The sequence below is a fragment of the Corylus avellana genome, chromosome 4 (assembly GCF_965113065.1).
Source record: "Corylus avellana chromosome 4, dhCorAvel1.hap1.2, whole genome shotgun sequence".
NCBI classification, from domain to species: domain Eukaryota; kingdom Viridiplantae; phylum Streptophyta; class Magnoliopsida; order Fagales; family Betulaceae; genus Corylus; species Corylus avellana.
The window spans coordinates 20,105,197-20,117,485 of NC_142493.1; the positions used below are offsets into that span (position 1 = coordinate 20,105,197).

Here is a 12,289-nt window from a genome sequence, read left to right on the forward strand (position 1 = left end):
GAATTAAAGAATGACTCACAAAAAAAATAAAAAAAAATAAGAATTAAAGAATGGTAAAGATTCAAAATACTGCTTGTTTTTTTCTTTCCCCAATTCAAAAACTTTATTATTTATTTATTCATTTTGTAGATTGTGGTGGGGCGCTCCTATTGTAGATGCGTATTTCTTTTTTAATTGGGCAATTTGCAAACTCTAATATGATTGACCGAAATTTATGGAGCATTTTAATTGTGATAGAGGAATGATAGGAACCCAACTTTTTTGCCCAACAAAAGTCCAACTTTTGCCTTATTTATTTTTTAAAAATAAAATAAAATAAAAAATGAAAAAAATGTTTGAAGCAACCCTATCTATTTTTTGTCTTTCTTTTATTTGGTATTTTTTAAAAAATGAAAATTGGTATTTTTTTCATACTAATGTCATTTTTTTTCAAGAAAATGTCATTATTATGAAGAAAAATACTATTTTTCATTTTAAAAAAAATACTAAATAAAAGAAAGGCCAAAAATAGATAGGGTTGCTTCAGACATTTTTTCCATTTTTCATTTTGTTTTTTTTAGAAAAAAAATAAAGGGTAAAAGTTGGACTTTTGTTGGGCAAAAAAGTTGGGCCTTTAGCATTTCTCATTGTGATATATCTCTTATTTTCATCCGTTTGTTTATCTTATGCTAATAAAAACAATATTGTTATTTTTTTTGTAAGGTGTGTTTTATATATTTTGAGATTTTGTCAAGCATCAACGAGTTTCAGAAGATTATTGCCAATCTCAGGTTTGCTCTTTTCATTAATTCATGTTAAGCTAATAGCTATCGGAATATGCTAATAATTTTATTATAATATCATTAGAGACTTAGAGTATGTTTCATTAGACATGAATTGTTTAGTATGTGAATTAAAACTAATAGATAAATAATTTTCCAGGTTTCTGAAAATTCTTAGATTATATTATGGGCAAGCCAAAAACAATTGATGCATTTTTTAAGAAAAAAGATGCTGATTCAAATTCTAAAATGTCTTCCTCGACATCAAATCCTCAAACTTTAGCTCCTGAGCAACGCCATTCTAAGATGCCAAGAATTGAATCTCAAGTAGTTGAGTCATTTGACATTTCTACTCTACAACATGATCCAGGATTACGTCCTCAAATATGGGAATATCCTGTTAATCAACGGAATGAAATTAGATGTGCTTATCTTAAAGTTGGTCCGCATAGGTTCATTCCTTCTAGTAGTTCTGGATATCCGTTTTCAGGAACTGAAAAAAACCGCCGAAGATTTCAATCATCTTGGTATAAGATGTTTGATTGGTTAGAATATTCTGAGGCCAAAGATGCTGCTTATTGTTTACCCTACTTTCTTTTTGCTAAAAGGCCTACGGGGCGGTTTGGAGGTAGTGCATTTACAATTGAAGGATTTCGTAATTGGAAGAAAGTTAATGATGGTACACATTGCTCTTTTTTGGCTCACATGAGAAATGGGCCATGTTCACCTCATAATAATGCTGTTAAGTGTTGTGACAATTTGAAAAATCAATCTCAACATATTGATAAGGTGATAGATAAGCAAACTTCGGAAGAAAAAGTGAACAATCGATTGAGATTGAAGACTTCAATTAATTCTATTCGGTATTTGGCATATCAAGGATGTCCTTATAGAGGTCACGATAAAGGTCCCGATTCTAAAAATCGTGGCGATTTTCTTGAGTTGATAAAACTTGTGTCCAATTACAACGAGGATGTTGCCAAGGTTGTTTTAGAAAATGCTCCACAAAATGCAAAATATACTTCACATCATGTCCAAAAAGATATTTTACATGTCTGGGCAAAAAGGGTGCGAGATGCAATTCGTGAAGAAATTGGTGATTCAAAATTTTGCATTATTGTTGATGAGGCACGAGATGAGTCTAAGAGAGAACAAATGGCTATTGTTTTGAGATTTGTTAACAAAGATGGTTTTATACAAGAACGCTTCTTTGATATTGTCCAAGTTAAAGATATACATCAGCATTGACTTTAAAGGATAAAATATCTGACGTTCTTTCTCAAAATTGTCTTGATATTCAAAGTATTCGTGGGCAAGGGTATGATTGTGCTAGCAATATGCGTGGTGAATGGAAAGGATTGCAGGCATTATTTCTCAATGAATGTTCTTGTGCATACTATGTTCATTGTTTTGTACATCGATTACAATTAGCATTAGTTGCTGCATCTCGAGAGGTAATTGTTGTTCATGATTTCTTCTCAAATTTGAATTTCATTATCAATGTGGTTAGTGCTTCATGTAAACGTCATCATGATTTGCAAGATGCTCAAGAAGAAGATATCGCACATTTGATAGCTATTGATGAACTTGAAATTGGAAAAGGGGCTAACCAAATTGGCACTTTGAAACGAGCTGGTGATTCTCGTTGGGGTTCTCATTTTTATTCTATTTGTAGCCTACTAAGGCTGTTTAATCCCGCTTGTTCAGTGCTTGAAAAGATTATAAATGAAGGATCTACTTACTCTCAACGTGGGATTGCTGGTGCTGCTTATGAAATGATTACATCATTCAAATTCATATTCATTTTACATTTGATGAGGGAAATTATGGGTACTACTGATTGTCTTTGTCAACATTTGCAACAAAAATCTCAAGACATCTTGAATGCTATGCAATTAGTTTCTAATACAAAAGCACTCCTACAAAAATTGGGAAATGAAGATTGGGATAATTTTCTTGAGAAAGTAGTCTCTTTCTCCAAGAAATTTGAAATAGACATTCCGGATTTGGGTGCTCGTTATGGTAAAAGCCGAGGTCGTCTTCAATGGGATAACATTGCGGTGGAACATTATTATCATTTTGATGTATTCAATGCTACTATAGACTTTCAATTGCAAGAGCTTGATTGTAGATTTGGTGAAAGTGAAATGGAACTCTTGACACTTAGTTCAGCTTTGGATCCAAATGATGCTTATAAATCATTTAATATTGATGATATATGTAGTCTTGCAGATAAGTACTATTCTCTGAATTTTTCTGAGCAGGAAAAAATTATTTTGAGATTTCAATTGAAGCATTTTGAAGTTGATATGCTTAATCATCCGAAACTACAAAAATTGTCTTCCATTGTGAAATTATGTCGAGGATTGATAGAGGCCGGAAAATCAGATACATATTATCTTATTGATACATTGATTCGTCTTGTTTTGACTCTTCCGGTGTCTACAACAACTACCGAACGAGCATTTTCAGCAATGAAAATTGTCAAAACAAGACTTCGTAACAAAATGGAAGATGAGACTCTTCTTAGAGATAGTTTACTTGTCTACAGTGAAAGGGAAATTGCTAAAAGCTTTGATTCAGATTTGATACTTGATGATTTTGTTGCTCTAAGGCCGCATAGAATGCAATTTTAGGCCTTTTGTATTTTGTATTTTCCCTTTACTTTTGTACTAGAGCTTACATGGTAACTGATATATCAATTTAGCATATATTTATGAAGTCGAATAAATATGCTTTTTGTGATACATATATTGTGATATAATTTATTCTTCTTTTTTTTTTTAATTGTATTTACCATAATACAATAAAAATATAATATATAAAGAGAAAAAAAAAATTATTTTATTATTATATTTTATTGACGCTCCCTGTAGAATGAATTTCTGGATCTGCCACTGTTTTTCTTGGATTGTGACAAATGGTATTATAGAAACCTAGTAACATCATGATGTAAACCGTGATGATGACATCAAAGATTTGAGCACAGGAGATTGTGATACCCCAAATTTTGGTTCCACATTAGGTAGGTGGATTACGAAGATGTTGCATGGGTGCCAAGTCATGCAATGATTCCTTACACTACAAGAAACTGACTCATCAGGGGCGACTTTATAGTCGCCCCTAATAGTCAATTATTAAAGTCCACATAAAAGTGGACGCTAATAAGTCGACTCTAATATACACGCGGGAATTATTAAAGGGGCGCGAAAAATTTAAGGGGCCAAAAAAAACTTTTAGCGTCCACAATAGTCGACCCTGATAGTACACCAATAGCGTCCACTTAAGTGGATGCTAAAAGCTTAAAAAAAAAAAAAAAAAAAAAAAAAAAAAAAAAAAAAAAAAAACAAATAAAAGATCAATAGGGTCGACTCTCAAAGTCGTCCCTAATACTTAAGTATTTAGGGTCGACACACGTAGAAAAAATTAAAAAAAAAAAATTAAAAATTAAAATTGATGAGCAATAGCGTCCACTTTTAGTGGACGCTGAAGATATATTATTAGGGTCGACTTTGAAAGTCGACCCTAATGCTTAACTATTAGGGGCGACTTTATCGCCCCTAAAGAGTAGCTAAAAAAATTAAAAAAAAAATTAAAAATTAAAATTGATGAGCAATAGCGTCCACTAAAAGTGAACGCTGAAGACGCATCATTAGGATCGACTTTCAAAGTCAACCCTAATGCTTAACTATTAGGGGCGACTTTATTGCCCCTAAAGAGTAGCTAAAAAAATTTAAAAAAATTAAAAATTAAAATTGATGAGCAATAGCGTCCACTTTTAGTGGACGCTGAAGATATATTATTAGGGTCGACTTTGAAAGTTGACCCTAATGCTTAACTATTTGGGGCGACTTTATCACCCTTAAAGAGTAGGTAAAAAAAAAATTAAAAAAGAAATAAAAAATTAAAATTGATGAGCAATAGCGTCCACTAAAAGTGGATGCTGAAGACGCATCATTAGGGTCGACTTTGAAAGTCAACCCTAATGCGTAACTATTAGGGGCAACTTTATCGCCCCTAAAGAGTAGGTAAAAAAAAAATTAAAAAAAAATTAAAAAAAAATTAAAAATTAAAATTGATGAGATGTGCTTGAATCTTCTGTTACTACGATCGATCGCACCCAAGGTGCGATCGATCGTAGTAACAGAAGGTTCAAACCCAATATTCAAGTACTAAAATTGTGTATATATCACTGCATTATTTAAAATTTTCAAATAAAGTGACACAATATGCACCGTCAATTCCATCCTCCTAAAGAAAGATTTTAATTTGTATATATTTGCCATTTCGTTAGAAGTTACATTTGGACTAATTTGAAGAGTTAATTCCCATTTCATAATTCATATTAAATTTTACAGATCTAATAGTGTATATATATTATATGATGAATATATTGATACCTTATGGAAAGATTTTACACTATTAAATATAACAAAATAAAATCTAAACAGTAAAATAATTCCTCTCAGTTGTAAGTGAAAATATATTGATACCTTGCAATTCAACAACTGGCCATGTGCAAATACGGAGGCACAAATTTACCTCTGATAATATGTCATTATTTATTTTATATAAATTATAAGATATTCGATTGATCGTAATAGGATCAAATGATCGATCAAACTTCAAACAAATTAAAGGTTCGTTCAAACATCCGTTTGGTCCTAGTGCATTTGTTTGATCGATCATGATAGGTTCAAATGATCGATCAAACTTGAAACAATTGAAATTGAAAGATTGATCGAATATCCGATCAATCATAATTAATTAGTTCGATTGATTGTGATAGGATCAAATGTTCAGTCAAACATCCGATCGAACCTAATTAATTAGTTCGATTGATCGTGATAGCATCAAATGTTGGATCAAACATCCGATCGATCCTAATGAATTAGTTCGATTGATCGTGATAGGATCAAATGTTCGATCAAACATCCGATCGATCCTAATGAATTAGTTCGATTGATCCTGATAGCATCAAATGTTCGATCAAACATCCGATCGAACCTAATGAATTAGTTCGATTGATCGTGATAGGATCAAATGTTCGATCAAACATCCGATCGAACCTAATGAAGTAGTTTGATTGATCGTGATAGGATCAAATGTTAGATCAAACATCCGATCGAACCTAATGAATTAGTTCGATTGATCGTGATAGGATCAAATGTTGGATCAAACATCCGATCGATCCTAATGAATTAGTTCGATTGATAGTGATAGGATCAAATGTTCAGTCAAACATCCGATCGAACCTAATTAATTAGTTCGATTGATCGTGATAGCATCAAATGTTGGATCAAACATCCGATCGATCCTAATGAATTAGTTCGATTGATCGTGATAGTATCAAATGTTAGATCAAACATCCGATCGATCCTAATGAATTAGTTCGATTGATCGTGATAACATCAAATGTTCGATCAAACATCCGATCGAACCTAATGAAGTAGTTCGATTGATCGTGATAGGATCAAATGTTCGATCAAACATCCGATCGAACCTAATGAATTAGTTCAATTGATCGTGATAGGATCAAATGTTGGATCAAACATCCGATCGATCCTAATGAATTAGTTCGATTGATCGTGATAGGATCAAATGTTGGATCAAACATCCGATCGATCCTAATGAATTAGTTCGATTGATCGTGATAGGATCAAATGTTGGATCAAACATCCGATCGATCCTAATGAATTAGTTCGATTGATCGTGATAGGATCAAATGTTCGATCAAACATCCGATCGATCCTAATGAATTAGTTCGATTGATCCTGATAGCATCAAATGTTCGATCAAACATCCGATCGAACCTAATGAATTAGTTCGATTGATCGTGATAGGATCAAATGTTCGATCAAACATCCGATCGAACCTAATGAAGTAGTTCGATTGATCGTGATAGGATCAAATGTTCGATCAAACATCCGATCGAACCTAATGAAATAGCTCGATTGATCGTGATAGGATCAAATGTTCGATCAAACATCCGATCGAATCTAATCAATTAGTTCGATTGATCGTGATAGGATCAAATGTTTGATCAAACATCCGATCGTTCCTAATGAATTAGTTCGATTGATAGTGATAGGATCAAATGTTCGATCAAACATCCGATCGAACCTAATGAATTAGTTCGATTGATCGTGATAGCATCAAATGATCGATCAAACATCTGATCGATCTTAGGGAATTAGTTCGTTTGAACTGTAAACATTCAATTAAGCTATTAATTATTTGGGAAATTATATATAAAATCCTTAGGTAAACGCGCTTTTTTAAAAAACTCCCTGGGTATTTTTTTTTGGAAATTTAGTCCCTGGGTAACTCAAAATTACAAGAAAACTCCCTACCGTCAATTTTTGTTAACTTCCGTTAGTCTACTCAAAACTCACCGTTTTATCTGATTAAAATATTATTTTTTTTATTAATTTAATTTAAAAAATTCAATCTAAAAAAAAAAAAAAAAAAAAATTTGAGGGGTGGCCGCAAGCCACCCCAGGGGTGGTTCGACCACCCCTGGGGTGGCTTGCGGCCACCCCCAGGTGGTTTGCGGCCACCACTCGTATCCTGTGGGGGTACCTGTTGTTCTGGGATGGCCATTACTACTTGAGCATTTTGAGGAGAACGTTGGTGGACCTGTTGTTGATAATGATGATGTTGTTGTGACGGTGGCGGTGGTGGTGGCGGCGTTGGCGTTGGAGCCGCTGGCACAGTCGGTGGTGGGGCAGCAGGAATATTGGTTACAGTAGTAGGGGTAGGTAATTGGACGGTTTGGCCAGTAATTTTTTGTAGAAAAGCAACTATAGCGGCATCCCTAGAAGCAGAGATGGCCCGGTCCTGAGCCATGAGCTCGTGCTCGCGGGCCAGCCTAGCCATCTCTTGCCTCTTCCAAGCTTCTTCTCTTATCATCCTGTCTTGGTCTCTCTTCTCTATTACCTCTAGAAATCTTTGCTGCATCACTTCTTGTTTGTACATTACCTGTTTCATTAGATTCTCGAAAAACTCCATCATCCTACGGGTGCCAGAACCGCTGCCGGCTCTTGATGACCCCCGTTTACGCTTGCGGCTGCTACCTACGTTAGATGGCTCCCCTTCTAGGCTCTCCTCCTCATCATCGGAGCCCGGAGAAGACGAGGAGCTATTCGATGAGAAGCTGATACCTGTTGGCGGGGGCGCTGCTGCTGCAGGAGTTGTGACGGATCCAGACACGGCAGCTGGTGCAATAACTGCCGCACTCGGATCAGGAGGAAACATTCCGACACCTGGAGGGGCTTGGGGAATTCTGATAGAGGAGATTGGCATGGCGTTGCTGATAAAGCTGCCGATGCCGATCCCAGTGGAAACAGGAGAAATCACTGGGTTGATGATAGTAGTTGTCGCGGGCGGCACTAGGAAGGACGCTGAAGCGTTATTGCCGGTGGCGCTGCTACTGGCAGCTGAGCTATGGAGAGCCTCAAGCTCGCTGAAGAATTTGTAGCTTTTCCCATCTTGACGACCAGCTCGGCCTTCCTTTGTTCGCTTGTAATACTTGTGGACGTTCTCAAATTTTTCCTTGCATTTCTTGGCACTCCGTTTGTACCCCAACTCCGCTAGCTTCCTGCCACCACCCCGAATTTTGCTTTGTATAAATAGATTCACTCAACACTTATCACAATTTCAGGTGGTAAAAAATCATATATCTCGACGAGTTCAGGAAATTAACCAAAAAAGTGCTAGCTAGCTACATAAAGAAAGCAAGAGAGAGAGAGAGAGAGAGAGAGAGAAAAGTACTTGTGTTTCTCTTTTTTCTTTTCTTTTCTAATAGGGTCCGATTTTTAAGACTAAAATTATATAAAAGCAAGAAGAATTCTTCTCGGGATTGAATATAGTAATATAAATTGATTTTTCTTTCTCTCTAGGGGGGGGAGGATAAAAGGAAAGTTCACTGTTTCTGTGTATAAGGGGATTGGCTGGAAGACATGCAGCGGATCTGGGGCGTTTTGAAAATTACATAAAAAGAAGAAAAGAGACAAGGATGCCCAGCTAGCTCGTGAATCGTGAGGGCAAAGTGATAAGAAGCCATGTGCGTTTTTGTGCGGGGAATGAGAGTGCGTGCGTGAGAGAGATCTTGAGTGGAATACCTGCTTGCTCACCAAATTAAAGCTTTGTATGTAAGCTTTGGTTTTGGAGGAGGACAATGCGTTCTAATAAAGAAAAAGGAGTTTTTTTTTTCTTTTCTTTTTTTCTTTTTTCCTTTGTTTAATTATTGTAGAATTCTTTTGGAAATGAAAGGAAGGAAGGAAGGAAGGAAGGGGTTGAATTATAATTATTACCTAGAAACATCTTCCCAGAGGGGACCTTTGAGGGTAGCGTCACGGAAGACAGCTGTAACAACCCCAGCTTGTTAAGGCCGAGTTTGCTACTTTTCTTCTTTCACAACAAAAGTTCTTGCAAAGATCTATAAGGTCTATCAGAGTACTTGATTTTGAAAGATACGAAAAATGCATAAAACATTTTTCAAGAGATTTTATTACAAGCGAAATTAGAAAACATTAAACTTTAGTTGCGGAATATCATATCATTACAATAACTTATATGAAAAGACTTTGAAAATTAATAATTATTCCCACCCCATTCCGGCCTCCTATTCCAGCATCCTTTCTACCTGAAAACAAGAAATAAAACTGAATGAGCCCAAAGGGGGCCCAGCAAGTAACATCCACGACCATAAATAGTTTTACTCCTTGTTCTCAGTTTTGAAAATCATTTTCGCAAATAAATATAATTCTAGCCATAATAATATCTGTATGTACGGTTGCATCTCCCGTAACATATACATACTATTACATCTAGTAATAGATCATCGTTGTAAATCATCTTTATAAATCATCATCATAATGCATCATTATAAATAATCTTTGTAAATCATCTTAGCATATCTTCGTTGAAAATATAGTATCATTTTCTCATAATAAGGCCCATGTACACTATTACCCCTGTGCACGAGGGTTGCGGGTCCTTGTGACCATGGCACTGAACTGTGGCCACAGCCATGCCCGACCGTCAATTAACTCTTTCTTGGTGCACTCAACGGTCTAGTTGATGGAATACCACCTTCTGGCATAGCCTCCTTCAGTGGTTTCGCCTCCATCCGAGTATCGGTACCGAACTCTCATCTTATCTTATCTTGGGGCCAAAAATACTCTCCTCCATACATGTGCCCTCATTTCATAAACATTTATCTCATCTCTTGTACTTTTCTTTGTACTTCTTTTGATGCATCTTAGGGCAACATGTAGGAGGGTTTATCATCATTTTTCTTTCTTATAATCATCATCATTTCTCAACTTTCTTTTCTTAAAATGGAAACTTTTCCAAATATAAACTTGTTGTGCTTAAAAAGCCTTTAAAGAAATATAAACTTTCTAAATAATTCTTTTAGAAATCCTTCATGCATGCAACATAACTTCATAATACGTAAATAAAATAATCATTTACAATTTACTAAATAATGAATAAATAGCATGACATGAAGTAACTTTAGAAGGGGTAGTGAATTTACTTACCTCTAGACTGAAGCTAAAAGTGGTATGAAGGAATCCAGTTGCTCCAATATAACTAACACCACTAGTATATCTTTTGAAACTAATTTCTAAAGTCCGCTATCTCTTGTGTTCTTTCTTTCTTGTAGCGCTTGGTCTCGCCCTTTCTCTCTCTGTTCTGAGTAAACACTCTTAGAAAGAAGAAAGACCGAGTAAAAAGCGGAAGAAAGAAGAATATATGCAAGAGATGGGAGAGGAGATGAGTGGTGAAAATTCTGAAGGAGAAGAGCTCTATTTATAGGAGAAAATCAAACACTATTCTACCGTCAATTTACAATTATACCCTCATTTTACTATTTCACCAACCCTATACTATTTCACCAACCCTATACTATTTCACCAACCCTATACTATTCTTCCTTCAATTTACAATTATACCCTCATTCTATCTTCAATTTACAATTATACCCTCATTTTACTATTTCACCAACCCTATACTATTTCACCAACCCTATACTATTCTACCTTCAATTTACAATTATACCCTCATTCTATCTTCAATTTACAATTATACCCTCATTTTACTATTTCACCAACCCTATACTATTTCACCAACCCTATACTATTCTACCTTCAATTTACAATTATACCCTCATTCTATCTTCAATTTACAATTATACCCTCATTTTACTATTTCACCAATTACCATTCTCTAATTACCACTCTCATAAATTTCCCAAGAATTAAAATCCTTAGCTACAATGGATATTAAAATAACATCATTATCAAAATAATCTATTTAAATATCTTTGAAAATTCTGGGACACTACAACAGCGTCCATCTCGGACCTAATTCTGAGAAGAGCTAGAGTCTCTTGACGAGGCCACCGATTCCCGCCGCCAATAGCTCCTCCCTCCCCCGCAGCGGCGGCAAGTGCATCCTCATCTGCAGTCCCGCCCTGTAGAGGCATCAGTTCATCCAAATTCACAGCGGCCGAGGCAGGAGGCCGGCTGCTGATGGGCGAGGCCGCTTCTACTAGCTGGGCTTGTCCACTTTCCGTACCCATCGGCTGACCGGTTGCAGCAGCAGCAGCCAAGGCAGGAGCACTCAATTTTTTTTTAGATTGAATTTTTTAAATTAAATTAATAAAAAAAAATAATATTTTAATCAGATAAAACGGTGAGTTTTGAGTAGACTAACGGAAGTTAACAAAAATTGACGGTAGGGAGTTTTCTTGCAATTTCGAGTTACCCAGGGACTAAATTTCCAAAAAAAAAATACCCAGGGAGTTTTTTAAAAAAGCGGTTTACCTAAGGATTTTATATATAATTTCCCTAATTATTTATACAAAAAAAAAAAAAATCGTGTGAATAGTTTTTTATTCCTTGAAAATGCCTTTTATATAGTTAAAATTGTTATAGAATTTCAAATTTACCCTGCATTTAAAATTAAAATTACTTAAAAAAAATGAGAAAATTACAGTTTACCCCCCCCAAAGTTGACAGCGTTTTTCAATTTAAACACTAAAGTTTCAATTTTTGCAATCCACCCCCACAAAGTTTCAATTTTTTTCAATTCGACCAAAATTATCCCAAAATTCCCATATTGCCCATAATTTTTATTTTTATTTTATTTTTTTTTAAAAAAAAAACAAATTTAGGGGTACAAAAATGGCCAGATGGCCAAAGGGGTGGCTACGGCTACCCTAAAATTTTTTTATTATTATTATTTTTTTCATGAAAAAAAAATATTAAGGACAATATGGGAAGTTTTGGATACAATTGGTCAAATTGTAAAAATTTGAAACTTAACTTTGAGAGGGTGGATTGCAAAAATTGAAACTTTGGTGTTCAAATTGAAAAACGATGTCAACTTTGGGGAGGTAAACTATAATTTTTCCAAAAAAATTGTGAGTATAATTTTTTTTTAAAAAAAAAACTACCCTAATCAATCAGCGGCCACTACGTAGTGTCACCACTGATTAAAACTCATTAGCAGCAACT

The 12,289-nt window shown here is 35.1% G+C and overlaps 3 protein-coding genes across 3 annotated transcripts; 2 read left to right on the plus strand and 1 right to left on the minus strand.

Annotated features, from left to right (window-relative positions):
- Positions 1-1,010: 1,010 nt before the first annotated feature.
- Positions 1,011-2,009, plus strand: LOC148586423 (uncharacterized). The gene has a single exon (XM_088515628.1). The coding sequence runs from the start codon at positions 1,011-1,013 to the stop codon at positions 2,007-2,009; it is 999 nt and encodes a 332-aa protein (XP_088371754.1).
- Positions 2,010-2,098: 89 nt separating this feature from the next.
- Positions 2,099-3,397, plus strand: LOC148586424 (uncharacterized). Its single transcript, XM_088515629.1, has 2 exons — positions 2,099-2,997; positions 3,313-3,397. Exons 1-2 carry the CDS (start codon positions 2,099-2,101, stop codon positions 3,395-3,397), a joined length of 984 nt encoding a protein of 327 aa, XP_088371755.1.
- Positions 3,398-6,946: 3,549 nt separating this feature from the next.
- LOC148586425 (trihelix transcription factor GTL1-like) lies at positions 6,947-12,278 on the minus strand. Its single transcript, XM_088515630.1, has 5 exons — positions 12,262-12,278; positions 11,122-11,392; positions 9,077-9,129; positions 7,279-8,361; positions 6,947-6,968 (listed from the first exon to the last, which is right to left on the minus strand). The coding sequence occupies exons 1-5, from the start codon at positions 12,276-12,278 to the stop codon at positions 6,947-6,949; spliced, it is 1,446 nt and encodes a 481-aa protein (XP_088371756.1).
- Positions 12,279-12,289: the final 11 nt, after the last annotated feature.

Coding starts and splice junctions, on each gene's coding strand:
- LOC148586424 (XM_088515629.1), top strand. CDS start 2,099: ATGCGTGGTGAATGGAAAGGATTGCAGGCATTATTTCTCAATGAATGT. Junction 2,998..3,312: donor ATATGTAGTCTTGCAGATAA/GTACTATTCTCT, acceptor ACTTGTCTACAG/TGAAAGGGAAATTGCTAAAA.
- LOC148586423 (XM_088515628.1), top strand. CDS start 1,011: ATGTCTTCCTCGACATCAAATCCTCAAACTTTAGCTCCTGAGCAACGC.
- LOC148586425 (XM_088515630.1), bottom strand. Junction 8,362..9,076: donor CTCTGGGAAGATGTTTCTAG/GTAATAATTATA, acceptor GGGTGGTGGCAG/GAAGCTAGCGGAGTTGGGGT. Junction 6,969..7,278: donor GGCCGCAAGCCACCCCAGGG/GTGGTCGAACCA, acceptor GAATGTTTACAG/TTCAAACGAACTAATTCCCT.